Raw genomic sequence first — 26,576 nt, 5'->3', positions numbered from 1 at the left:
GGGAGTCAGTCAGGAGGGTAAGACCACCCGCTCTGGGCAGAGCAGCCAAGGAACAGCTCAGGAGTCCTGCCAGGATCTGCCAAGGCAAGTGCCAGGATGAACAGGAGAGAAATGAGGAGAAGGGTGGGCTCATCAGAGGGTAGTGGGTGGGTAAAGGACCTGTGGTTACAGTTGGATACAGCTCACTCGTTGTTCTGCACCTCCCTGGAAGGGGCTTGCTGAAGAAATAGTCTGTTAACATCATTGTTACCAGTCTAGATAGTTTTTGCTGTTGTAATTTGTTACTGGTCATCCAAAGAGGACTCCTCACAGTGAGGGGTCTGCGTTTCCGTGGTTTTGCTGCTGACTCCTGCTGGATTGCTGCTGTGGGCTGTTGATGAAGGTGTTGTTCTGACACGCTGACACCAATAGCAAAGGTGGCCTTGGTTTCTCTGCTTGAAGCGGTTTCTGTGAGGTGCAGCTGCACATGCTATAGAGAAGGACTTTATATTAGTTATAAATTCATTTATCTAATCTAGTTTTTCATACACATTTTGTGCTCACAGAGATTTTCACCTCTCTTAGCTGCAGATAACAGCTCTGTTGTGATTTCAGGTCTTGGCTTGCTAGTGATGGACAGCACCTCTTCCCCTTCCCCTTTCTCTGCCAGCTGCCCCACGGAGCAGCCTGAGAACACCACCGACCATGACTACTACTCCAGCCTCCAGAAGACCATGCACATCCTGTCCATGGTGGTGTACAGCATTGCCTGTTTGCTGGGAGTCACAGGGAACGGCCTCGTCATTTGGATTGCAGGCTTCAAGATGAAGAAGACAGTGAATTCCATCTGGTTCCTCAACCTGGCCATAGCTGACTTCATCTTTACCTTTTTCCTGCCCCTCAGCATCGCCTACACCGCCCTGGGCTTCCACTGGCCTTTTGGGAAGCTCCTGTGCAAGCTGAACAGCACCATCGCCTTCCTCAACATGTTTGCCAGCGTCTTCCTCCTGACGGTCATCAGCATTGACCGCTGCGTTTCCGTGGCCTTTCCCGTCTGGTCTCACAACCGCAGGAGCCCGGAGCTGGCAGCCAGGATTGCACTGGGGACCTGGGTCCTGGCTGTCCTGCTCAGCTCCCCGTACCTCATCTTTCGGGACACTGTGGTCAGTTCCAGAAATGTCACCAGCTGTTACAATAATTTTGCGCTGTCCGATGATTACACGTCCGAGGCAACGCGCAGGCTGTGGAGGATGCGGCACAAAGCCATGATCATCACGAGATTCTTATGTGGGTTCCTCATCCCCTTCATGGTGATTCTCATCTGCTACAGCGTCGTGGCTGTCAAGCTGAAAAGAAGGCAGCTGGCCAACTCTGCAAAGCCCTACAGAATCATCATTGCTGTCACAGTGTCGTTTTTCCTCTGTTATTTCCCCTATCATGTCTTCTCCTTGCTGGAAATATCCAAAAACTCTTCCAGCCATGAGATGAAACTGGCCCTTTACATAGGGATCCCCTTGGTTTCCAGCCTTGCTTTCTTCAACAGCTGCATCAACCCCATCCTGTATGTCTTTGTGGGGCCAGATTTCAAGGAGAAGTTTCGCCAGTCCATCCTGTCCACGTTTGAAGGGGCCTTCAGCGAGGAGTCAGTCCTGGGCAGCCTGACCAGCCGGCGCAAGTCCAGGTCTGCTTCGGAAGTAGAGGTCCCAAGGGTCTGATCAGGTGCTGGTGTGGAAGGGGCCGTTCTTTTCTCTGCAATTTCCCTCATTTCAGAGCTCAAATCATGGGACTGGGGACTGTGAAGGGCTGCACTTGCTAGCAAGGTGTGGTTTTGCGTTTTGGAGGTATCTCAAATATGCTATGATTTAACACACAGTGGGAACGGAAGAACTCTCTGGAGCTGCAGCAAGGTGGGTCAAAGTAGCAGCATTTTAATCCTTGTGCTTTTTGACTCGTTTATGGAGCCTTTATAGAAAGAGGATTAAATGCAATGGTTGTATGTATTTTTGTAGGGAATGGAATAGTGAGTAAGACACTCATCTTTTCTCTCCTCATGCAGGACAAATCAGTGGTTGTGCTGCTGTTACTCAGATTTGATGTACAGCATAACTATTTCTGAGCAATTGTTGTCTCTGTTTGTGTTTGATGTGTTTCCAGCCCTTAAATAGCGGAGATCTGATACTTTGTGCTGTTGGTGAATGAATATTAACCCCCAATAAACTTGTGTAAAACGTACCCAGCCTGTTGTGTTGCCTGTGGGATAAAACACTTGATCCAACCTGACCGAGCAGGTTCATCTTTGGTAACAGAACAAGCAGATAAAAAGATTAAATATCTAGAATTTGGAAACAAACCACTGGTATTAACAGCAGCTCCATGAGTGAGGCAGACAGGACACGACCTGGGTGTGAGGACTTGCCTGGGGCACATGGATGTGATTGCCAGACCATGGTTATGGTTTATTGCTGGGTTTCAGACCTTTGGGTACATTTGAAAACCAGTGATTGGGAGGAGAAAGAAGAACAAGTAGCTGAGCTGAGTCTGGTCAAGCTTCATGTTTGCAAACTGTCCAGGATGAAGAAGGTGGGGACTTTCTTACAGGCTTCATAAGCCTCTGGAACTCTTACATTTTTGTGAGTAGAAAATGTTGGTCATGTAACAGGGAATGACAGCACTGAGCTGTTGTCACTCCCAGCCCATCCTCAGCAAGCTGAGGGAGCAGTGACTGTATCGTACCTCCCTCTCCTGCCCCACACGATTTACCTACCAACCTACCAATTGTCCTGTTCATCCTGTCAGAAACCTGCCTTGGAGCCTCCCTTCTCTGGTGGTTGGAAAATCTCTGACTCCTGGCCGGATCATAGGAATTTACACGTTCCTCACCGTTCTGCATGGATGATGTTATGAGTGAGAGCTGCCACCTGAACATGTGGGGGATTAATTATGGGCCTGCTGGGCCATGCAGTATTGAATGAAGGTCGTGATCCTAAAGGCACACATGCACTTAACCTCACATTCATGCACAAACCCGCTGAGAACAGGGAATGTAACACGACCATCATATGTCAAGCTTGAGTGAACAGAGAGATTTAACCTTTGCCACAAATTGCTGCCTGTCATGCAGATAAAACTGCAATGTTTGCCATGCAGCACGTAACTCTGGGGCTATTTACTTGCTCCTGGTGATAAACTACAGCATCGATTGCCACGTCAAGGTTGTGCAGACCCACGTTTGCTCTTTCTGGTTTTCGTTATCTTTTGCAGAATCCACATAATTCCTTGTGACAAGAGTCTCTGTGAGTGTTGGACCAAAGCCTTGGACTCCTGTCTTGCTTCTCTCCTCAACCCTGGCAGCCTTGAAGGCCAGGATTTGAAGTGTTGACCTGGTTTGTGGTGGGAAAGAAGACAATTTTCTGGGTCATTTGGAGATCCAAGGTGGGTACAGATTCCCATGGGACAACATGATTTAAGTGAAACAGAACATCTGGATGATCTAAGGAATTACCAGCTGTAGGTAATGGAGCAGGATGAGCTTGAGATAGAGATGGATTTGTCATCCCGGGTCTGATCCCTGCCCTTTGTGCAATGGGAAACCGTGCTGACAGCAAGACAGGTCAGGGACTGCTTCCAAGAGAAATCTCCCATTGTATCGAGTTCCCTCATGTTCAGACTATCTCATTAGCACAGGGATAATTGTCAGTCCCTCATTCCCAACTAGGAGGCAGTTCATTCTCTCTGATATTTCCATTTGCCATATGCTTATCTAGAAAAGCCTGAATGAAAAAAAAGGGGAAATACTTTCCAACAGGCAATCCGAGGAGGCTGCTTTGGCAGCTGTGCCCCCCTCTGACGCAGCTTTGCTGTCAAGGCTCTTTTAGATGCCATGGGATGAGTTGAACAGCCTGAACCTCCCAGTATTTGCAGTCATTGAGAAAGGTGCTGAACCCGCTGCCCTGCTGTGTGAAGCCTCATTGGTCCTGCAGAGGGGCCGATCCAACAGCTCCGCTCCTACAAACAGCGGGCTGGGATGGGCAGAGCCACTGGGGCGTTCAGGGTCCAGGCTGTGCATGGGGAGCCTTAGCTGAGAGAAAAAGCAGTTTTTAGCAAGAATTTAAGTCAGGGATCTCGCCAGGAGCAGCTGTTGCCGCCTTGCTTTGAAGGAGACTTGCAGGTGACTCTGGAGCTGGGAGAACTGCAGAGATGTCAGGGAGGAAACCAGCCAAGGAGGATGGGGCAAGCAGTAACAAAAGAAGAGAAAGTATTTTCTCCCTGGGACCTGGATGACAGCAGGGAGATAAAAACTGGGCTCAGAATAGTTATGAGGAAAGAGGAAGGAGTGGGAGCTAAGACTATTGAAAGTACCAGCAGCAGGATAGTGAATGCAAATGAATGGGAGGGACACTGCAGCAGGTGAGGAAATTCTCATTAAGGAGAGCTTAATGAGACAATAAAAGCCTCTGGGAAGCCTCACAGTCCCCACACCTCTCCTCTGGTGAGACTTTCCTGGTGAGTAAAATTTTTAAGTGTCTGTGCTCTTGAACTTGGGAAATTGACATGTTTGATAAAGTCAAAGGTAGTGCACAGAGGTCTGAGAGCAGAACCTCTTCCAAAGCTTGCTGAAATCAGGCAGGAAATAATACAGGGAGCTAGAGGAGAGGTTCTGGTAGAAAGCTTTTCTGTGAAGGAGATGTTGGTAATAGTGTCAGTAAGGGAGGTAGGCTGAAGAGGCCTGAGTAAAGCTCAGCCTTTTTTTGCTGTAGCAGCTGGGTGAGGGCCCCATTCTCAGCATGGGCATTAATCTGCTCTCACTGATCTGGTGCTGGTCTCAGTCAGAACCAAACTGGGGAGGACACAGGATACTCTTTGCTGGTTGCACTTTGCTGCTTCCCTACACCTCTTCCATCTCCTTTTTAGTCTATAGGCTGAGGCTGGTACCAAATCTTTCTCATACCCTGCAGTTGTGCATGCAAAGCACAAGACCTGTTCTCATACACTGAATTCTGCTTTAATCTGCTTTACAGTAGCCAAGTCAAGCCCTTGCTGTGCTCACTAAATACCTGCACAGGGCATGGTGCCTGTGTGCTCTTTGGAGAGGAGCTGCAGGTTAGTGAGGCAAATGGCAAATCATGCTGGGACCCAGTCGGTAGGGAAAGGAGGAACAGAGCACTAATTAGTGTTTGTAATGGACTGTGTAGCTGCTGAAACTCCTAAAATGACACTATTTCACTGTGCAGTCCAACCACTTCTGCCTAAAGGCCAATCAAAGGGCAAACCACACCCGTAAACATCAGGTGATGGAGGTGAACAGGATGTTACACAGACTTAGCAGGACAGAGCTGCCCACGCACAGCAATGCAGAGAGAATCTGTGAACAAACAAGAGGCACCACGGCCGACTTTTGTTCCAGGGCAGTGTTTGTCCAAACCCTCACTCTGATATCCAGCTCGAGCTGTCAGTGTGTGCAGGACCTGTCACACTCCAGGTATTCCCACAAACCTCTCATCTCCTTGTGGGGAGGCTGGTTGGAGACAACCCCGTGTCTGTGCTGGAGCTGATGCAGCAGATCTGTTAAACATTACAGACTGACCCGGAACTGGGAGCTTAGAGACAGGAAAAAACTGCTGAACTCGGGGACTCCTTCAGTCAGAGCTTTGTGACTCAGGGGGAACAGGACTGTGACAAATGAGTCTGTGCCTGTTTCCCACAGACAGCCAAGCAGTAATATTTGATAAAGCAATGAGTGCTGTCTATTGCCACAGCCCTTCACACAGAGATGTGTTCCCTGCTCCAGGACCTTTATTAAAGCACTTTGCTTCCCAGACATGGGGAGTGCTATTTCCAGATCAATCCTATGATATGATAAAATTACACCTCCTTGCATCAATTCCGAAGTGCATTTATAGTTGCTTTGAGTTCTGCCTCCCTAGCTGGGTAGTGTCCAAGGCAGAATCTTCTGGAAACTGGACACAGTTGTCCCCCAGGCAATAAAGCTGAAGGCAGGGGGGCGGCAGGTGATGGCTTTTGGTCTGTACTCAGTGTGGAGGTGTCTGTGTGCTGCAGAACCTCCCTGAGGGCTCCAGAAGGGTTGTGTAGGGTAGAAGATGTTTTTGGGATGCTTTTATTTGTTGGGAGAGACCAAACCTATCCACAGGGCTCTGTCAGGATGAAATCAGAGCGTTTCTTTGCTGCACCATGTCTGATAGTTCTCACTGTCAGTTGGTTTGGTAGGTGAGCTTTAATATCCATTTATTTAAAAAACAAACAAAAAACCAAACAAAAAAAAAAACCCAAAAAACTCCAAATAAACAAAAGCCAACCTGGCTGAGCAGTGATGGATGGAGCTCAGGAGCCAGGGTGACAGCAGCATTTATCTTCTCTCAGGTGATGGATGCAGGTTGTCCTCCAGCCCAGTGCTGGATGAGCAGTGCCCTTCACCTTGGATGGACTAGGTGTGGTGTGGGGGAGTTTTTTTGCACATCTTTGCTTGCCAGGGTAGCATCTGGATAAAGAACAACAAACCACTGTGAGCCAGTGTGTTCACACCCAGCAAATGTTCAGAATTCCTTAGATGGCTGCTAATTGAATCATTGTAAATGGAATAAAATCTGTGTGCTCATCTTGGAGCAACTGTTTGTTCAACTCCTAGCGTTTGGATAGAGGATTGTCAAATTAACAAATCCCTCTCCCTTGAGAGCTGAGATTTAAACTGGTGTTCCTCTGATCAGGAAGACAGAGGTGGGAAAGAAATTGTTTGGTTTTTTTTTTCTAAGAAAATAAAGGCAGTAGCCTTACAGAAAAAGGATTGGAAGACAAGATCACTTAGTTCCTGGTCCTGTGGCTTGCTTAAGCAATGTCAGGAATTTGGGGCAGCACAAATCAAACAGTCAGCAAATTCTGAGGGCCCTGGGGTATTGAAAAATGCTTCTGGGGAAGGCTGCTAATTGCATTATGGGTCAGTGCTTCACCATGTGTTGTTTCTGGTTGTTCTGCATTAAACTGCTCTGTCACACCAGCCTGTAGCAGAATCTGCAATGGAGACCGATGCTAAGAGAAATCTGCTCTGTGAAGAGGCCAACAAAAAGCTCACCCCCCTTTTTCTTTTTGTCCTGAAAGCCCTGAAACAAAAAAAAGAACCTGCTTGGGTCAATGATCCTGAATCAACTGTGTGGAAGCACCAGCCTGGAAGCAAAAAAACATGGACTGGGAATGGTGGGGGTGGTGAGGGACGGGACTATTCCCTTACTCCTCAGTGTAATTTGGAAGAGGATTTAGGAAAGGCAGAGGATCACTGCAGCGTCTAAGGGGCTGATGGCCTCTCTGCTCACACATTTCTAACAGATGTCCTGGCTTTGTGAGCCTGCAAGTGGAGTGCTCAACATCTGCTCCATGGCTCCACGTTAAATGGCTTAATGGCTTCTTCTTCCCCAGCTCTGATTCTGCTGAAAATAAAAAAAAAAAGTCAAAAAAGGATATGACCAAATCTTGGAATGCATGAAGCAAGAAGCAAATGTGAAATCTGGGGAAAACACTGGCCTGTGAATGTTTAAAGTGGAAAAAGCAGCTTGTAGTGGCAGAAACACAGCTTCAAACTATGAATTCAATGTTGTCCCTTTGCAGGCATGTTTAGTGAGCTGGCCTGTGGCTTTTCTTCCTCTTTTATGTTAAGGCCAGCATGGACAGAAATATCTGCTGGGATGATCAGCTTTGCTCCAGTGCACCCTGCAGTCCAGGAATGACCAAATTTAAATGATTTTTGTGAGGAAAACTGCAGCAGAAAATACCTGATTTATAGCTTTATGCTACATGCTAGAATTCTGATCCATAAAATGCTGTTCAGCTTGGGCGTACTGAGAAGTGTAATTTAAAACAGGTTCTAACTGTGCAGTCTGGGAAAAATCATGGTATTTGGGTTCTGTATTTAAAGGAGGGATGTGTGTCTGTGTGGGATGACTGTAACTTCCTCAAAGCAGTTTTGTCATGGGTGTCTTGGGATAAAGCGTTTTTTTTTTTTAATTTTTATTTTTAAACAGGGTGACTGAAATAAGAATCTCATTTCAGATGTCAAAAAAATCTTTGCGCAGTTCAACCGATGTATGCAGCAAGGAGAGTCCTGAGAGGACACTGGATAAATCCTGTGTGCTTTTGACATGGAACTGAGAGACCACTGATAGTTTCTGTTCTTAATTTCCTTTGCAGAAATGCCTCTTTTTGCTGATGGCAAGGGCCAGAAGGAAGCTTGGTGTCTGGAGGGAATGGAGATGCAGCCACCCTTCCATCTCTCTCTGGTGGGGATGAAGATGTGGAAGCTCCAAAATAATGGCACCCTGTGGACATCCCTGCGTTATTCTACATGGATTTTGCACCGGGGTAATTTTTTGGGGAGGAGGGGCAGCTGAATTGTGGTGTTGGGGTCCCTTCACCATCCCAGTTAGGGATTCAGATCTGTACTTCTCTTTTTCAGACAGCAAGGCTCATAATGGGTCTAGAAAATATATTTTATAAGGAATGGCTGAGTTGGGTTTGTTTCTCTGGAGGATGCTCAAGGGCCCTTTATCATTCTCTTCAACTCCCTGAAAGGATGTTGTCGTGAGGAGGAGCTTGATCTTGGAAATGGCTTTAAGCTGGTGAGTGATTCAAATTAGATATCAGAAAAAATTCTTTTCATTTTCCGTATGGTCAGGCATTGGAATAGGTACCCATGGAGGTGATGGAGTCACCATGCCTGGCGGTGTTGGAAGAGGCACCCAATCCGGCGGTGGATTATGTGGTTCCGTGGTACTGCCAGGCTGACGATCGGACTGGATCATCCTGAAGGTCTCTTCTAACACTGATGATTCTAAAACTCTTAGGTTCTGTGACGCCAAGAGCCCGTCCCGGTCTCCAGGAGCACGGCGGGATAAGGACGAAGATGGCGGCGGCCGAGTCCCCTCAGCGCGGCGAGGGAAGGGGGGGGGGGGGGGGGCGTCGCCTCAGGCCCGCCCCGCCCGCCCGCGCTCCCTCCCTCACGCCCCGCCGCCATCTTGCCCGCGGAGCACCGGAGGGGCTGAGCTCCGCCGCCGCCTCTGCCTCTCCCCCTCCTTCCCCTCCGGCCGGGCCGCCTTCTCCCGGGGCCGGGGGGCCGGAGCCGGCAGGTAAGGCATTCAGAGAGGGGCGCTCCCGCCCGCTCAGCCCAGTTCAGCCGGCTGTGTGAGGGTAGGACATCCCTCTTCCCCACATGGGGTTCCGACGCCTGAGGAATGGGCTACGTCCTTCCCTCAGGGGATGGAGACCCTCTCCTGGGCGGCGCCTTTTTCGGGGTTGCTCGGGCTGCCCGCAGGTTCCACAGGTGAGGGGCAGCGGCGTGGGGCGGCAGCGTGCCCGGGCCGCTCTCGGGGCGGAGGGATGGGATCCACGGGGACCACGGGGCCTGTGTAACCCACCTGGAACATCTGAAGGACTGGTAGGGCGGTGTGGGCTGGAAGGGTCTGCCAACCCAGGAGGATCGGGGAGTGTGGAGCGACGGGAAAATTCTCTCTGTGGGAAGATTGGTGAGAGGGTGCAGATTCCCTCCATCCCATTCCTTACTGCCATGATTATCCCATCCAGTTATTCCTGCCTCTGTGGCTTTCTATGTGGACATGCTCAGTTCATGGAGACGTAAAGCCTTGTGTGCCCGGTAATTGTTGTGCTCATCATGATGTGTCTGTAATTGTGTGCAGCCTAAGATAAAAGGCAGGAGTTTGTGCTGCAGCCTGTTCTGTGTGCTTGTGTTCAACCTTGGGAGGCTGGCCCGCCTCAAACCAGAGGGTTATGGTCCCATGTACCCCTGTGGAGTCATGTTTTTGCACATCTAATAAAGTTTTGTGAGCTTGCTTTCATCCCAACACCTGTTTGAAGGCTGATATATTCGTATTACTCTTGAAATACAACTTCCCTGCCCACACACACCATAGCCCACTTGTAGCTGCCAAAGTACATCCACAAGAAAGTCTTGACCTATAGTGACATGAAGAAAAATGTTCACTGTCGCTTGTAAATACGTCAGTATATTGTGTAAAGTGCACCCTCAGCAATAGTTGGGAGCCAACGACTCATCTTTTCAAATCTGCGAAGGTTCAGGTTCGTCATTTCCCTAATCTGTGGAACAAAGAAGACACACAATTGGATTAAAAAATGCCTTCTGAACGCTATGGATGCTTTTAGTAACGTGGAAAGTTGCCTCCACGATGTTCCCATCCAGGCACACAAGCAGGGCTCTCTCAGGTGATGTTCTGAGTCCTAAAAGCATTTCAGGTCTGTGCTCGCTCTGCTGGAGCTGAGATGGATCTTGAAACACCATCATGAATATTTGATGGGTGATGGCCATTAGTTGACAGCTGGGAGTTGCAGAGAGTGAGGTACAGCAGAGCAGGGAAACACTAGCTAAGAAATGGGGGTTTTTTAGGTGTTTAATTTGAGAGGGATGCAGGTCTTGCTTTGGGGATGTAGGGGGGCCTCTCTGGTTTTAGTGCAGTGAAACATTCAGACATGCTGGGGGCTGAAGTTGTGGCAGTTTGTGCTCGCTCTGTGCACAGTTTGGAAGTTCTGATGACAGGCGGGTTTTCATTCACGGCAGTTGAGCAGAGCTCAGCCTTGGCACCAACAGATTTGTTGTTAGGAAGTTCCTGACTTGACTTTGGCTCTTCACAAGAGTGAATTGTTAACAAAGTTAAACTGAGCCAGACTGTCTGGTTCTAAAGGAGCTGTGAAGGAGTTTCATTACAGACCTAGCCAGCTGTTCTGTAAATACAAAACTCTTTCTTTTAGTTGCTGTTTTGGAATACTTAATAGTTGATATATCATCAGCTTTTTCTAACCAATTACATATGACTATTAGATAATTCTGTTTCTCAGCAGGGACATGTTTACCAGGAAAGGAGTTACTGATTTAGCTGTAATTTCTGTTTACTTTGGTTTAAATTATGCCACTCATAATTCCAGTCTCCTACATAATGCTGGAATGGATGATGAAGGATTGGATTATTTATGCAGCAGAAGTGCAGCAGGATTTTGAGTTGAATGCTGCTTGGATCTATCCAGGGCTGCTGGTCAATGGGATCTTTTTTTCCTTTTATTTGACTAAAATTTTATAGTAGAAGTAACCATGAAAATGTAATTTACAAAGAGTAATAAAAAGATGGAATCCCATCAAATCCTTGGTGAGATTAGTGGTTTGTGCCTTTCTTTCAAACAAAAAACAAATGATACTGATTTCCTCCTGATATTTTTCTCCTGTTTTCACAGGAGAAATATTGCTTTCAAAGAATGACAACAGCTGCTTCAGCAAGTGGATTTGCTGTGCAAGAGGTCATTATTTACAGCTGCCAGCTTTATTGAATTCTTCCTTACATTTCATCCTTATTTGTAAGTTTATAAGTTACTGCAAAGTAATGAAAAGAGACTCAGCTGTGGAAATAGACTCTTCTATCCAGGGCCCAGGAGCTCTTTTTAGCTCACTTCTACCCCTCACTGTCTTTGTCATTTTGGAAAAGTCAATAAACGTTGCTCAGTTCTGGAAAATGAACTGGACAAGCTGATGGAAAAAAGTATCAGTGTTACTGGATGGTAGCCTGAGGAAAAAGGAAAAAAAATCTTGCTGCTGGAAGGTTTTCTTGGGGGATCTTTGGAGAGCTGTAGGGAAGCTATTAAAGTGGGGATAACAGATTTTAAGGATGCTGGAATATCCAGGGTTCTGGGAGACTACACTTTCTAAACTGAAAAAGTGTGTCTTGTTTTGTTTCGTTTTTTAACGTGGATTTTAATAACCTTTGCTCTCTTGCAGTCTTGTAGAAGTGGCAAAACAACTTAGGGTTGATGTTTTGTGTGCCATCAACTGAAATTGGGACCATCATGAATATCACCAAGGGTGGGCTGGTGCTGTTCTCAGCTAATTCCAATTCCTCATGCATGGAACTGTCCAAGAGGATTGCTGAGTAAGTAAAGTCTGTGGGGAATCTTGTGGTTGTTCTGATAGGATTTGTTTTACAGGACATTTGATTTCCTTATTTAAGGAAAGTTATATGGGAAAACTGCCATGATTTGCAGGAATATGCAGTGTGATGTGTTGGAAAATAGATTTCAATAGCTCAATAAGAGAGAGAGAAACTTGTGTTTGAATTATTCTGTGGCAGTTTGTGATTGGCTGCAGCCTTTTGTAGGAAACACGTGGGATAATTAATGTTTGCATAGTGTTAAATCATCATGGCACAAATTTTTACTCCTTGTAGTGAGGTATTTTTAGGCAGGAAAACTACATCCCTTCTGCTCTCTGTATATTTTGGATGGGAACATTTCTTTAGCTTAAATCCATGAATTGCTTCAGCAAAATTTTTAGGACTTAAGTACATTTTTACTGTGCTAATTAGGATGCATAACATTACTGGGAATATTAGGATGGATTTCTTCCAGAGGATTATTTACCCAAAGTTGGATGTGATAGGAGGAGAAAGGAGAGTGCAAAGGAGCTCATGAATTTGGCCTGAGTGCAGAGCACACTCTGGTCTCCTCTTTGTAGTGATGAGGTCTAGCTAATGCTGACAAGGACTAAATACAGCAGATATTATTCTTCCATTACCCATAAAATAGTGCTTGCTACTCTTTTCACTCTGCATTGACTTTTTTCTATCGAGAAGAATGATTTAAAAGCAGCATTTTTAAGTATTGTGCACATGCATGTTGCCACATGTGTATGTTTATATATATATATATAGGGAAGAAATATATTAAAATTACAAAATGTTACATGATTTAGTATTTCAGCATTTTTTCTTGCTGCTTATTCTAAATTTTAGTGTAGTCTGCAGTATAGCTTTTGGAAATCATAGGTGCTTTTTAAAAAGATGTTCACTGCAATTACTGGTTTTATAGTCTGGGATTTTCTTTCCTTGGTTTTCTCCCAGGGAATGCAGCCTTTGCAGTAACTGTTGCATTATATGGGATTTACATTTGATTTACCCTTCCTCTCCCCTTAGTGACTTCTGCCTTTTTTCTGTTCCTGCAGGCGCTTGGGAGTTGAGATGGGAAAGGTTCAAGTTTATCAAGAGCCAAACAGAGGTGAGCATTTAATTAGCAAAATGGAAATGTACCTGGCACTGGTTTGAATGTATTGATTCCCCTTTTCTTAGACTCTAAAAAGAGTTTTGCTCTTGCAAATATTGCATATTTCTCTTCTTGGCAGAAACACGAGTGCAGATTCAGGAGTCTGTGAGAGGAAAGGATGTATTTATCATCCAAACGGTTTCAAAGTGAGTAACTGTGCTAGTATTTGATGTGGGCTGTCCATAGAAATGCACATTTTCATTTTTGATCTCCTTTCATGTTTGTGATGCAGTGTATTAAGCTTAGATTAACTAGATAGAGGCTTTTCTTTGTGGAGGGTTTTTGTTACTGGTTTTGATTGGTTTTTTGTATATACACAAAACCAGCTTTGGCATAAGGTAGCTTCTATGATTTTAATTTTTAGGGACTATATCAATAAAACCTTCCCCTTGGTCTCTGCATTCCTTCCCTAGGTGTATTCTTTTGCTTATGTAATTCTCTTTAAATTCTTCTCAGCTCCCTGTCTCTAGCACAATCACAAAGTTAAGATGTAGGAGGAACGTTTCCTGGGCAATGTGTCCTGTGATTCAGAAATTCTTCAATTTTATGTGAAAAGAACTTTACAAATACTAAGACTTTTTTTTTTTTTTTAATGGCAGCAGAAATGTAGATCTTAGTTGATGACCAGTTCTCAAAAAAATGTGCCCTCTCCATCTCTGCTGGGTGGTGAGTACAGGATTTTTGTGCTCCAGCTACAGAAGCAGATGTTTCTCTTTGCAGGGATGTGAATACCACGATCATGGAGCTCCTGATCATGGTGTATGCATGCAAAACCTCCTGTGCCAAAAGCATTATTGGAGTGATTCCTTACTTCCCCTACAGCAAACAGTGCAAGATGAGGAAAAGGGGCTCCATTGTCTCCAAATTGTTGGCCTCGATGATGTGCAAAGCTGGTAAGAATGTGGCTGTCCTTAAATAAAATCTCAGCAATGGAGGTTCCTGCTGTCAGCTTCCAGCTTTAGAGAGATCTGTGCACAAATTTGGACTCTGTATAAAAACAACTGCCAAGTTTTCGTGTGTTTAAAACCTACTTAAAAAGGAGAATGTAATTCGAAATATTTCCAAATGATGAGTTCATAAAAAACCCAAATTTGATACAACTATTTTACATTGAGTTGTACTGAGCTGGCAAAATGAGTCTGCTGGGCTGAGCTGCTTTGGGCTGTGGTATCCATCTCTCATAATACCATCCTTTGCTTTTCTTCCAGTCTGGAACAGTTGTGCCTTGTCATTTGTGTCTTGTTTTTAACTTGTTGGATGAATGCACTTTGTCCTTTACATTTGAGACCATGTGGGAGAATGAGATTATTCATTTTCACAGCCTTCAACACATTTTCTACTTCTTTCCTTTCACTCCCATCCCTGGGAAAAAGCAGGCAGTTCTAACAAACTGTGTGATCTGGGTTGTTATTTTGAGAGAAGTGGTTTTTGATTAGGAGCTTGGCCCATTTTTCAGGAGTTCAGAGCTATTGAGTGTTCCAGGATCTCGCTGTGTGACACAGGATAAATCAGTGCTTCCATTTTGTCCCATGTCCAGTGGAGAAGGATCTTGCCTGCCTCAGTGTGGCACTGCAGAGCCAGTTTTGTGCAGTGTTCTCAGGTTCTTCTAAAAGTCACTGTAGAAGCCTCAAAACATGTTAATGACAGTGTAAGATGGACTAAAATTAATTTATTATGCACTTTACTTAGTGTTCTCATGCAGCTTAGAGAATTTATGGACAAACTACAGTGAAACTTAGAAAAATAAAGTGTTTGTTCTCTCTTACTTTTCTTGATGTGATTCTCTGTATGTCTTCTTATTTTATTTTAAAGGACTAACTCATCTTATTACCATGGACCTACATCAAAAGGAAATTCAGGGTTTCTTCAATATTCCAGTTGATAACTTGAGAGCATCCCCATTTTTACTCCAGTATATCCAAGAAGAGGTGAGGAAGGCCTATAATTACTTCTTTTTTTTAATTCTTTTTTTGCTATGTCTCAGGGCATTTGAAACAAATCCCTCTGAAAAGATTAACTCTTCAAACTGAATTTTAAGGGGGAAAAGGTCATGTTGGGGCAGGGAGCGGTAGTGTGAGCTGTTGGTTCTTCTCCACATTTAACTTTTGCTTTCCTGAAGAGCTGGTGTTTTCTTATCCATGCAGCAATGCTGTTTTTTTTTTTTTCTTAGATATATTCCCCTAACACTGAAGAAAAAAATAGGATTTTCTTGCTCTTGATGTGCTCTTCCTTTCCTATTTCCAGTTTCCTTGACATTTATAGGATGGGCTGTTTGTGTGGGTATAAATTTAAATTACATAATAAGAAGCACTTTGGAAGTTGTAAACTATATTGATTGTGCTCTGAAAGTCAGGCTGGTGGGTGGAAATCTCACCCACTGTTTGTTCAGACTGCATGTCTTGACTTGAGGAGCTTAACTTCAGATGTTCTGTGCCTCCATTTCTCCATCTTATTTTTATAAGGGTTTTGAGAAGTGCTACTGGTAGATTCCCCTATACAAAATGTGCAGATGATAATTGTAGGTATAAGATGAACGTTAAGCCTCTGACTAATGGTAATTTGGAATAAAGCAAATGCTTTCTTCCTGGTGAGAGAAAAGGTTTAGTTCACTCTTGCTTTTGAATCCAAGCTATTTCTTTTTATAGAGATAGGAATGCCTCAATTTAAAAACAAAACACACCCCACCCCACCCCCTTAAAGAAACCCAAACCAACATAATTTTGTTATGACAGTATTAAAATCTGTTTGGGGAATCAGTTACCACTTGAATTCCTCATTATCATTTCATTTGGTAATATAGTCAAAGAGAATGGCAGAACAAAACTCCAGGCTCTGGCTTTGCCACTGTCATTCATATTGTGTTCCAGGAGAGAAGTATTGCACATTGTAAGCACTGTCTAACTTCAAAAAAGAAGAACAAAAGTGGAAAACCAAATACAAAGACAAAAGTTTTGCCTTTATGTGTTGCTGTGTTGCAAGTGTAGTTTATGGTCAGTAACAAGATCATGGTCCTGATTTGATCTTGAAACACATTTTGATTCCTGAGCTTTTAATGGTGTACACAGAATTGAGTCTGACACTGCTGTGCAGTCTAACAAATGCCCATTTGTAGAGATCTGAAGTATGTGTAGGGAAGTTTTAAAAGATCCTTTCTGTTCTTCATCCCTCTGCTCATCCACGAGGGGATTTTCTAAAACAAGAGTTAACAAATGGATCTGATCATGAGGGGTCTGTACTGGCAAGTACCTTCACCAGATAGATCATTTATGATATCTGTGCTTAAAACTTTGATCCATTGCTGCTCAGGGGGAGTTTAGTATTCATCTCAAGTTCCTGGTGGTCACAACTTGCTGAATATCCTGTGCTGGGAATGCCAGAGCTTTCAAAGCTGTGGGAATCATGATGGGATGTACTGAGGAGCACGAAATAGAGCCCAGCTTGATAAGAATGAAAGTCACCTATAAAACATTTCACTGAAAGTTAGGAGGATAAGGGCTTGTAGTTGTTCCCTGCTGGAAATTTATGCCTAGAAAAAGCAGAAGAGAATCACTTGCTGTTCTGGGATGAAGACAGTCCAAGCAGTGAAATTCCTGTGGTATGACAATAGTTGGGTGTTTTCCTCTGTGTGCTTGGCGAATGTTGGATACTTTGTGGCTTCTGTTTCCTTTGCGCAGGTGTTAATCCCAGAGTGACATAGCCCTTTGTTACATGGATTTGTTGACACCTCAGTGTCTTTGGGATGACATTTCTGGCTTTCAGACTTCATTTTTGAAGAGCTGAGAACAAATTTGGTAATTTGGCAGGGGAAAAATGAGGCAATGGTGTCTGAAGTAGATCAAAGCCTTTATTATGTCGAGTGACAGGTCCTGCCTTGTCCATGCCTTCCGTCATGTTAATCTTTGTAGCCTCTTGTATAACTCAAAGTTTGTAAAGGACAGAACATGCTGAATTCCCAGTTTATAGGTGGAGTTACTAACATTGTGGATTATTAGTGTTGCCTGACGTCCTCAGAAGATTTCTTCTTTTCTGTTGGTTGAGCCCTTGCCCAAATTCAGAACTTATTTTTTTTTCCCATGCCCATTTCAGGTAAAGCTTTTGGAAATAATCAGCCAGTGCAGTTGGTATATTGTGGATAAGATTGTGGAAGAACTTGTTTTGCCTGTGTTTACAGAAACCCCAAATATTTGTGTTCTCTGGAAATGGGTATTTGACATCTGACAAGGTGGCAAGCTGCATGACAGGGTGTCATCCCCACAAATCAGTGAATTCCATCCCTAACAGATCAATTTGCAGGAAGTCTTCCATCCCTTAACACTGGGATTCTGAGGACTGGACCTGCTCAGTAGGACTTGATGTGTTTTTTGGATAGGAAGGAAGGACAGACTGGTTCTCTTAAAGCTGCTTTCCACAGAGATGGATCATTCCAGGGCAGCACAGTGAAGGAAAAGGCTGAGTTTGCAAGGAGTGGGGTAAAATGAGATACCAGAGAAGTGCAAGAAAGGAGAACTGGATGTGTGAATGGTGGAATGCTTGGGAAGTTAGAAGTGGATAAATCTGATGTGGAGTCACTCTTTGCAGGGAAAATGGAGATGAGGATAAGAAACTTTGGAGAGATTGGGAATAAAATGCTGGTTAAATGGGAATCAGGAGTCTGGAGTGAATAATCAGTATGAGAATGGGGCAGGGACAGCAAACTCGGGAGCAGACTGTGCTTGTGGAGCCTGACTGAAGCACCTGTCAGAGATCAGAGGGAAACCCAGACTTCCTGGCCTCATCCTCTGGTGCTGTCAGCATTTGCAGCAGCATCTCCTCATGTTCACCAGTGTGGGAGAGCTTGCAGCACTGTGAGACTGCCTGCAGGATCAGTGCAGGACTGTGGAAGTTCTATCCCTTCTGATGGTCCATAGAAAGGGTCAGTGTGATGTTATAGAGAGGTGTGACTTCTCTTGGGGTACTCTGTAAGACAATAGGAAGTTGTAAAATGCTGATTTTTGGTGATTAAAGACAATTCAGGTTGAACAGGAAACTTTAATTTTGATGGTTTCCTGTTTCTTTTAACACTTTGGGTGTAACCCTGATGTACTAAAGCAGTTACTTTTCTGTTATCTGAGCTATAAAATGGGGTTTATAAAAGGTACAGTTTAAAGTTAATACCTGAATTTTCAAAATACATGTTTGTACTCAGCTGTCAATCCTGATCATGTACCATGGATTCCTGAGGTTGCTTTCTTAGGTAAAATGTTCAATGCTTAAAATTCTTCTGGCAAAATAAAGTTCTCTGATTCTTACTGAGTTTAAATTTGTCTAAAGATATGAAGTGGACATTGCTATCTGTTATTTACTACAGATACCAGACTACAGGAATGCTGTAATTGTGGCCAAATCTCCTGCATCTGCAAAGAGGTGGGTAAGATCTGCTCTCTTGCCTTAGAGCAGGAAATCTCTGTCGGGATTTTGTTCTTAGGATCAAGTGAAGGACAAATTCCCAATAATTAGAAGATGCAGCCTTCACACCCCTCCCAATTCTCATCTGTTAGCTGTGTAATATTTACATCATTGCTGTAATCACAATAAATCTAAGGAGAGTAAAAAAAAACAAACATACAAAAGGATGCAGTAAATCAGTGCAGTGCTTATGATTAAGAAGGTTTTTAATCATGTTATATTTGTGTGCATTTACATTATAAATCTCCTTCTGTAAATGAGGAAAAGTGGCTGGAAATGTAATGCCATTAATCCAGATGAGTTCCTTAACATGGGCATAATGAAGAACATGGCTGATCAGATCCTAAACACAGATGGTGAAACTGGGTTTGCTGTTTGAGATGATTGTGATTGTGAAGTCTTTGGTGGTTGAATGGCTGTTCTTAATCCATGAAGTTTTTTAGTCAACTGTTCCTAAACTCTGGAATTACAGTGCTGTCAGCACTGGATCATGGTTTAAGAGATGCTGTATTTGCTGTGGTGACAAACCAAGAATTTGTTGAGAAGATATTTAGACTTCCATTGTCTAAATTGTGGTACCAACAAATTGTGGTACTCTGTGTTTTCCTCATTTCCTGTAACATCATCTTTTTCTCCAGCAGTACTTTTTGTGATTTCTTTTGTTTTGGCCAGGTAATTTTACATTTGTTTCCTTTCCATTTCTTTTCCACAGTGTCTGTATTGCCTCTTGGGTGGAGGCAAGTGTTTTTTGCAGCATTTTAATGCTTATCCAATAATTGTCAATGCCAGCAAATAGACAGATGTGTTGCACATCATGCAGTGATTGTGGAGGAGATGATCCCAGAACTGTATTGTTTAGCTTGTTCATATGAGTATTTAAGGACAATATTTGAAGAGTTACATTGTATTGGGAGAGGGATAATTGGATGTTTCAGCCTAATCCAGGCTTAAAAACAATCTAGGAAAATACTTTTGATGAATGCCTGCTTGTGAAAAAGAACCCTTGCGTGGTGATGTTCAGAATGCCTTCTGTGGTTTCTGAGCTCACTGGAAAATTAATATATAATTTGGCTGTTACTTTGAACTTTATTCAGTTTAATACTGCATTTTAAGGTAATTAATATGGTTTTATTGATAGGATTATTCCTGCTAAGTCATAACGCTTATTGTTTGTAATAATAATTACCTGCAATTAACTACTTGCATAAATATTATAACAGTATGATAACCACAGGGTGGAAGATTCTTAATTTTTAATTAACTGAGTATCACGATGGGCAAATTATTCTCTGGACTTTGGATTGTTTGGATAGTGAAATAAGGCTTAAGGACAGAGGAGTGATTCAGGCACAGGTCTGAGGTGCTGATGTTAGAGCAGAGTGAATCACTCTGGATGTGCTGGGCTTGCACCACAGGAGGCTTGGATGGGTGGCTTAGGCAGGATCCCAAACCCATGGGTGTGCAAGGGAAGGTGGGATGGATGTGCTAATTTGTATTTGCTGCTTCCAATATCTGGGATGCAAATTCCTATTTTCCTGACTCTGCTTTTCCCACTCCCCCAACTAACCTTACACTTCTTTACAGAAATTTCTAATTTGAGTTGAAGAAATACTGCAGTGTGAAAGAACTTCATGTCAGCTAATTAAAAAATCCAAGCTGTTTAACTCCCAAGTGTGGTTTGTCAGGCAGAATGATCATCTGGATTCCCTTTTCCATAGGGTATCTCAGGCTGTGTCAGCAAATCAGGGATATTGTCTTTATTTCATACTAAATAAATAGATGAACTCTTGTTTTCTCTTTTTATATGAGTATTTTTTTCCCTGATTAAATTAAATGTAGACAATGCTGACATCAAGGCTGTTCTTGGTTACTGTTAGATGTGTCCTGCTAAAGCATGGGATCCCAGAAATGCTGAAGGCTGGGAAGTGTTATTTTGGCTCTTGGGCAAAGCAGAAGGGAGTAGTCAGCATTTTGTGACTTGCAGCATTTATCCTGTTGCTTTAAGCCCATATGGGCACTTTGAAGGTTATTCTGACTTTAACAAACCTGATTAAAACAAGATACTGAGGGACCAATTTCTTCTATGAATCCTCCTAAAATTTTAGGATCATTTGATACTTCCCTCTGAAACATTAGAAATAAAACGAAAATAGCTTAGGATTGTACATAGGTGAATTATTTAAAATTCAACCTTTTTTTGTGGATTCTTTTAACCCTTTCCCTGCAGGGCACAATCGTTTGCTGAGCGCCTGCGGTTGGGAATCGCCGTGATCCACGGGGAAGCTCAGGATGCTGAGTCTGACATGGTGGATGGTCGGCACTCCCCTCCTACAGCCAAATATGTAGCTGCTATCCACCCCAGCCTGGAGATCCCCAGTAAGTAAGTGTGTGTGGGAAAGTGTTACCTGGTGGTTTTGTGGGTTTAGGGATTGGGTTTGGCAGGGATGGACTGTATAAAAGGACAGAGGAAAAAAAAAAAAAAAAATCTTTCTTCATGGGTAGAAAATGTTTCCTTCTTGCTTGATTGGGGATGTGACCTACACCAAAAGTACAGGGCATAAACCCAGTGTGGGTGTCAGTGGGTGACTGAACTGGTTGTGTCTGCAGGCCACTCTGTTTCTTTGCTGAAATAAAGAATTCAAGTATAAATTAATATAGTTGATATTTTAATTACGCTTCAAAAATTATTTCTGTATTAGAATCCTACTGGTTTTCTCAGTAATGCTGTTGAAATTGTTTCTGCTTCATGTCTCTTATACTGGTGACCCATCAGACAGTTCTACACGTCAAATAAATTATATAAACTTCCTCTTTTCTTTCTCCTTTCTACCCCTCTAAAAACATTTGCCATTAATCAGTGCTGATTCCCAAGGAAAAGCCACCCATCACAGTTGTTGGAGATGTAGGAGGAAGAATAGCTATCATTGTGGTAAGTGGGATTCCATTAGTTCTCAATAAATCATATTAAACATGTTAATGGTGCAGAAATCAAGTAGCTGTTGTGTATCAGCCACTCAACTTTGGTTGCTGATAGGATGGGGCAGCATTGAGATCACAAAGCTGGCTGGGAGCTCTGCAGAGATCCACTCTGAAAGCAGCACTGGGACCTTGTTTCCATGAGCAGAGCAGGTGAAATTCTGCTCAGTGCTTACCTGAAGGGGTTCAGGTGCTGCATGCACACCACAGGAGGGGAGAATCACCCTGTTCCTACTGGTGAGTTTAGAAATGCCAGTGAAGCTGAGGTGATGGACGTGGACTTGTTAGAACAAGTCTGGATGAGGCCAGCAAGATGACATTCAAGAGGAATGGAGAAGCTCTGCTATGAGGAGAGGCTGAGAGAACTGGGATTGTTCAGCCTGGAAAAGAGAAGGATCTGGGGTGACCTAGTTGGGGCTTTCCAGTACCTGAGGAGAACCTGCAAGAAATACAGAGAGAGATTATTTGTGAAGGCCTGCAGTGACAGGACAAGGGGGAATGGCTTCACACTTACAGGAGAGTAGGGTTAAATTGGATATTATAAGGAAGAAATTTTTGGGATGAGATGATCTTTAAGGTCCCTTCCAGCCCAGGCCATTCTATTATTCCTTGATTTCTCTAAAGAAGGGTGTAATCTCTGGGTTTGTCAAGGAAAATAACAATTTTCTGATAGTTTGGGGTTTTTTACACTTGGTAAAGCTGTGCTGTCAGTCAGATGTGCTGTGTTGGTCTGTGTGATGTGGTGACCCCTGGGTGACTCTGGGATTTTGGCAGGATGACATCATAGATGACGTTGACAGCTTTCTGGCTGCAGCTGAGACCCTCAAGGAGAGAGGGGCCTACAAGATCTTTGTCATGGCCACCCATGGGCTGCTGTCCTCAGATGCTCCCCGGCTCATCGAGGAGTCTGCCATCGATGAAGTGAGTGTGGAGTCTGAGCTCTGATAAGTGATTTGGAGCTTTCCTAAGCAGTTTCCTCCTGATTTGATTACTGACATATGCTGGCATTAAGGATTTAGATGGAAGGTTCCTGGTTCAGGCTTTGTAACTATGGAATCGTGTGCTGGGATATTAGCATCCATGTCTTTATAGCAGTGGGAAATGTGGGAAGTGGTGAGATGCTGGAGTGTCAGTATCAGCACACCTTTCCCTTCAGTGGGTGGGATATTTTTGTACCTCCTCTGGGTCTGTGTGGCAAAATGAATGAATCAAAAAAAGGAGGGACAATGCCATTATTATCCATGGATACATGAAACCTGTGGCAACACATGGCTCTTCCTAAGATTGTGACCTTGACAATAATATAAAATGTTATTTTGTCAGCCAGGGTGGTTTTGTGGGATCTGTAAAACTCCTTTTCACAGTTTAGTATAAAAGGTGGAAAACATAACAGAGCTATGTCTTCCTGACTGTTCCTTCTTCCTGTAGGTGGTTGTCACAAACACAATTCCACATGAAATACAGAAACTTCAGTGCCCTAAAATCAAGACTGTGGATATCAGCATGATCCTGTCAGAAGCCATTCGCAGGATCCATAATGGGGAGTCCATGTCCTACCTTTTCAGGAATATAGGAGTGGATGATTAAAGCTTCTTCCTCTAAACAAACACCCCGGGCCAAACTGGAAGTGAACAGAGAACGAGCTGTGAAGCATCGTGCTTACCTTAATATTTCCATTGAGCCACTTCTTGTTTTCTCATGATTTAAGTATCAAGGTAGAACAGTTTTTAAGACCTCTTTTTTTTTTTTTCTTCTCCCCTTTGCAGGTTTTTTTTGGGGGGGGGTTGGTGGGAATAAACATTTTACAAAAAACTGTTCTAGTTGCTTTTAGGTTAGTTGCACCATACACAATGGAAAAATCCCACAAAACACTTGAGGCAAGAATTTGGCTTCTAAATTAAGCATTCCTTTTCCAAAGCTGCTTGCTACAAGTGCTTTAAATGATAACAAAATGAAGTGACTGTATGATATTTGCATCTTAAAAGCCAAAAAAGGTTGTACTGTTGTATGCAGTTCAGTGATTTTGTAGGAGTGCTTTTATAGAAAAGCGTATGGAATATGCACCTGTATTTATTTTCTGCGACAAAGAATAAAGACTTGTTTTGTGTGAGCTTTCTAAAAATGTTCGTGTGCTGGTCCTTTGTCTTCTAAACTATGTCCTTAAATATGGCTGGTGGATGTCAGGGAGCAACAGGGACTTGCTCAGACAATGGCACAGATCCCAGAGAAGCTGTGGCTGCCCCTGGATCCCTGGAAGTGTCCAAAGCCAGGTTGGATGGGTCTTGGAGCAACCTGGGGTAGTGGAAGGTGTCCCTGGCCATGGCAAGGTTTTGAAATGAGATGATCCTTCCCAACCCAAACCATTCTGTGATTCTTTGACTTGGGAATATTGTGGGGAGTGTAGGTTCCAGCTGGTCAAATCCAAATCGGCTCATCAAAAGTAAACTGAGGGGTTTTTTTTGAGGTTTCTTGCCTGCCCTGAATGCGTGGATGAGCTAAAAAATCCACCACAGTGCAGAGCTGAACTTGTCCAGGTTTGTTTTCCCAACCCTCCTTGGGCAGGTGTGGGTGGAATGGCCGGCTGGCTGCCAGGCAGCTCCCAGTCCTGGAGACTCCAAGTTCCTCATCTATTGCAGAGAAAACAGTGGTGGAATTGATGAGCATTTAGAGGCTGTTTGGTTTAATCTTTCCATCATGTCCTACAAATGAGTATAAAGCTTTTGGCGTGTTCAGAAGTGAAAATTAACCTTTGTTGACACCATGTTGGAGACAAACTTTCAAGGACTTTGGAGGGTTCATTGACTTTAAAGGATAAAACCAGGTGCTTTCCTTAATGTTAATGGATACAGCAGGCTGGCTTATTGACACGTGTGGGTACTTTGGATGTGTTAATGCAGGTCAAATTCCAGCTGAGCACTGAGGGGGAAGGTCGGTTCCTCTCACGGATGTCAGAGCTGCTGCTCCCGGTGCTGCCGCGGCTCCTTCAAAGCCAGGAGGAATGCTGCCCTGACTCAGTGATGGGCATAGGAACTGCACCGTGTTGATTTTATTAGTGAGACCTTGTGCAAGTGTGCTACCACTTGGGAATGAGCCAGACAAGCGTCCAGCACAGCCAGCTGATGGCTAAATACCCCAAAACAAGGAATTCTAAGGTGGTTTTCTGTGCCTGTCTCGTGTTGGCCTTTAGGGAAGTTGCTGTGTCTTCCTCTCTCCACATCCAGGATGATGCAGCCAGGTGGGGGTTGGTCTTTTCTCTCAGGTAACAAGTGACAGAGAAAAAGGAAAAAATCTTAACTTGCACCAGGAGAGGTTAGGTTGGATATTAGGAAAAATGTCGTGGAAAAGGTCAAGCATTGGTACAGGCTGCCCAGAGCAGTGGTGGAATGACCAGGGATTTAAAAGCAGTGTAGATGTGCTTTAGTGGGGGTGCTGGATTAATGGTTGGGCTCAATGATCTTAAATGACTTTTCCAGGCCAAATGATTCCATGGTTCTGTCATCTTTTCTGTGGGGGTCTGGCCTGGTCAGCCCTTGCTGCCATGCCAGACTCCACCTCAGGCATTCACACAACTCCTGTTTGATCTTTGCTTTAAAACACAAAACCCCCCCAACTTTGCCTGGTTTCATGCAGTGCAATTAAGCAATTGATGAGAGCTCAGGAATTTGGGAACAAACTGCATCCATAAGGCTGGACTGCTGTTTCTATGGCTATTGATAGTATTGGAGTTGTGGAAAGGGAGGGAAGCACTTGAGGCACCACTCAGACATTTTTCAACCCTGCCCATTTCCAAGACACCAAAATCAAGCAGTTTTGGCTCCCTGGGGAGTGAGAGAGGTGGGAAGCAGTGGAGGCCAGGCTGCCCACCCAGGCACCTTTGGAAGCACAATTCCTGCTGCTGGGCTGTTTAATGATAAATGTCCTCGGGCTGCTAACGAGTTACTGATTCTGTGACTGACCCTGTGAGGCTGAGGATGAAGAAGAAGGCAGAGAAATGAAGGAGCTCAACGCCACTGCTGGATTTGTTACCCCCTCACAGCAGTTCAGCATTGCTGACCTTGTTGTTGCAGTGGTTTATTTTTCCTTTAATGTTGGCGTGGGAATATGGGTAAGAGTCTTTTGTTCCTTTCTTTCTTGTTTGAATAGGTTTTCTTTTCAGGGCTGGCTTTTCTGCGTCGAATATTTGAAAGCTTCTATTATTTTCTTGTCGTTCTCACTTGTGTGTTTTGTGTGTTGTGCTGTGTGGAGCCAGGCTGGGAGAGCTGGGGGTGTTCACCTGGATAAAAGAGACGTCTGGGGGTACCTTAAAGCCCCTTCCCGTGCCTAAAGGGGCTCCAGGAGAGCTGGAGAGGAACTTTGGACAAGAGCCTGGAGTTACAGGCAAGGGGAAATGGCTTCCCACTGCCAGAGGGCAGGGTTAGATGGGATATTGGGAAGAAACTCTTCCCTGTGAGGGTGGGGAGGCCCTGGCACAGTTGCCCAGAGAAGCTGTGGCTGCCCCTGGATCCCTGGAAATGTCCAAGGCCAGGTTGGATGGGGCTTGGAAAAACTTGGGATAGTGGAAGGGGTTTGGAACAAGATGAGCTTCAAGATCTCTTCCAATCCAAACCATTCTGGGATTCTTGCTCTGTTTTGTATCAATCCTCTGCCCCTTTCACCCTCTATGGAAAGGCTCCTATAGCCTGGGAGCCAGGTGGAATTAACCACAGAATTAACCAATTAACCATCTTTCCTCCAGCCTGTCTGCTGGGTGTGAGCAGCTCTGCCCTTTGTCTATTACAGGGTGCTGAGCCAAATGCCCTGATAGCAGCCCTGATAACAGAAACAACCCTCAGCCACAGCAGTTTCAGATAAAGACTCTCCAATTGCATTTATTCTGCCTTGCAGAAAAATCCTGGCCAAAGCTGTGTCCTATTAGCCAACCTGTCTGCTGGGGATGGCACTAGGACAGGAACATCCTCCCTGCTTCCCCCTCTCCAGGTGCTTCCTTTGCCATTCATGGCTCCAGGTACCTGGGGTGAAGCCACTATTTCATGTAATTAAGCTCGAGTTGCAGAGCTCCCATT

General features: G+C 44.2%; 2 protein-coding genes across 4 annotated transcripts; both read left to right on the top strand.

The window, feature by feature from the left end:
* The first annotated feature begins 320 nt into the window (after positions 1-320).
* Positions 321-2,211, top strand: LOC106850147 (chemerin-like receptor 1). The gene is made up of 2 exons (XM_014871254.2): positions 321-416; positions 595-2,211. Exon 2 carries the CDS (start codon positions 612-614, stop codon positions 1,692-1,694), a length of 1,083 nt encoding a protein of 360 aa, XP_014726740.1. The 5' UTR covers positions 321-416; positions 595-611; the 3' UTR covers positions 1,695-2,211.
* A 6,753-nt stretch (positions 2,212-8,964) lies between these two features.
* PRPSAP2 (phosphoribosyl pyrophosphate synthetase associated protein 2) lies at positions 8,965-23,635 on the top strand. 3 transcript variants are annotated; one of them, XM_014871266.2, is made up of 12 exons: positions 8,965-9,107; positions 11,239-11,358; positions 11,777-11,927; positions 12,995-13,047; positions 13,172-13,238; positions 13,813-13,985; positions 14,905-15,020; positions 18,440-18,495; positions 20,765-20,913; positions 21,396-21,466; positions 22,288-22,434; positions 22,942-23,635. In XM_014871266.2, the coding sequence occupies exons 3-12, from the start codon at positions 11,809-11,811 to the stop codon at positions 23,098-23,100; spliced, it is 1,110 nt and encodes a 369-aa protein (XP_014726752.1). In that variant the 5' UTR covers positions 8,965-9,107; positions 11,239-11,358; positions 11,777-11,808; the 3' UTR covers positions 23,101-23,635. The 3 variants fall into 3 exon arrangements, with proteins under 3 accessions (XP_014726752.1, XP_014726772.1, XP_014726762.1); XM_014871276.2 differs by having other exon boundaries at positions 8,997-9,301; XM_014871286.2 differs by lacking the exon at positions 11,239-11,358 and having other exon boundaries at positions 8,975-9,107.
* Positions 23,636-26,576: the final 2,941 nt, after the last annotated feature.

Source organism: Sturnus vulgaris, chromosome 16 (genome assembly GCF_052056855.1).
Source record: "Sturnus vulgaris isolate bStuVul1 chromosome 16, bStuVul1.hap1, whole genome shotgun sequence".
Lineage (NCBI taxonomy): Eukaryota > Metazoa > Chordata > Aves > Passeriformes > Sturnidae > Sturnus > Sturnus vulgaris.
This window is presented reverse-complemented; position numbering and strand designations above follow the sequence as displayed.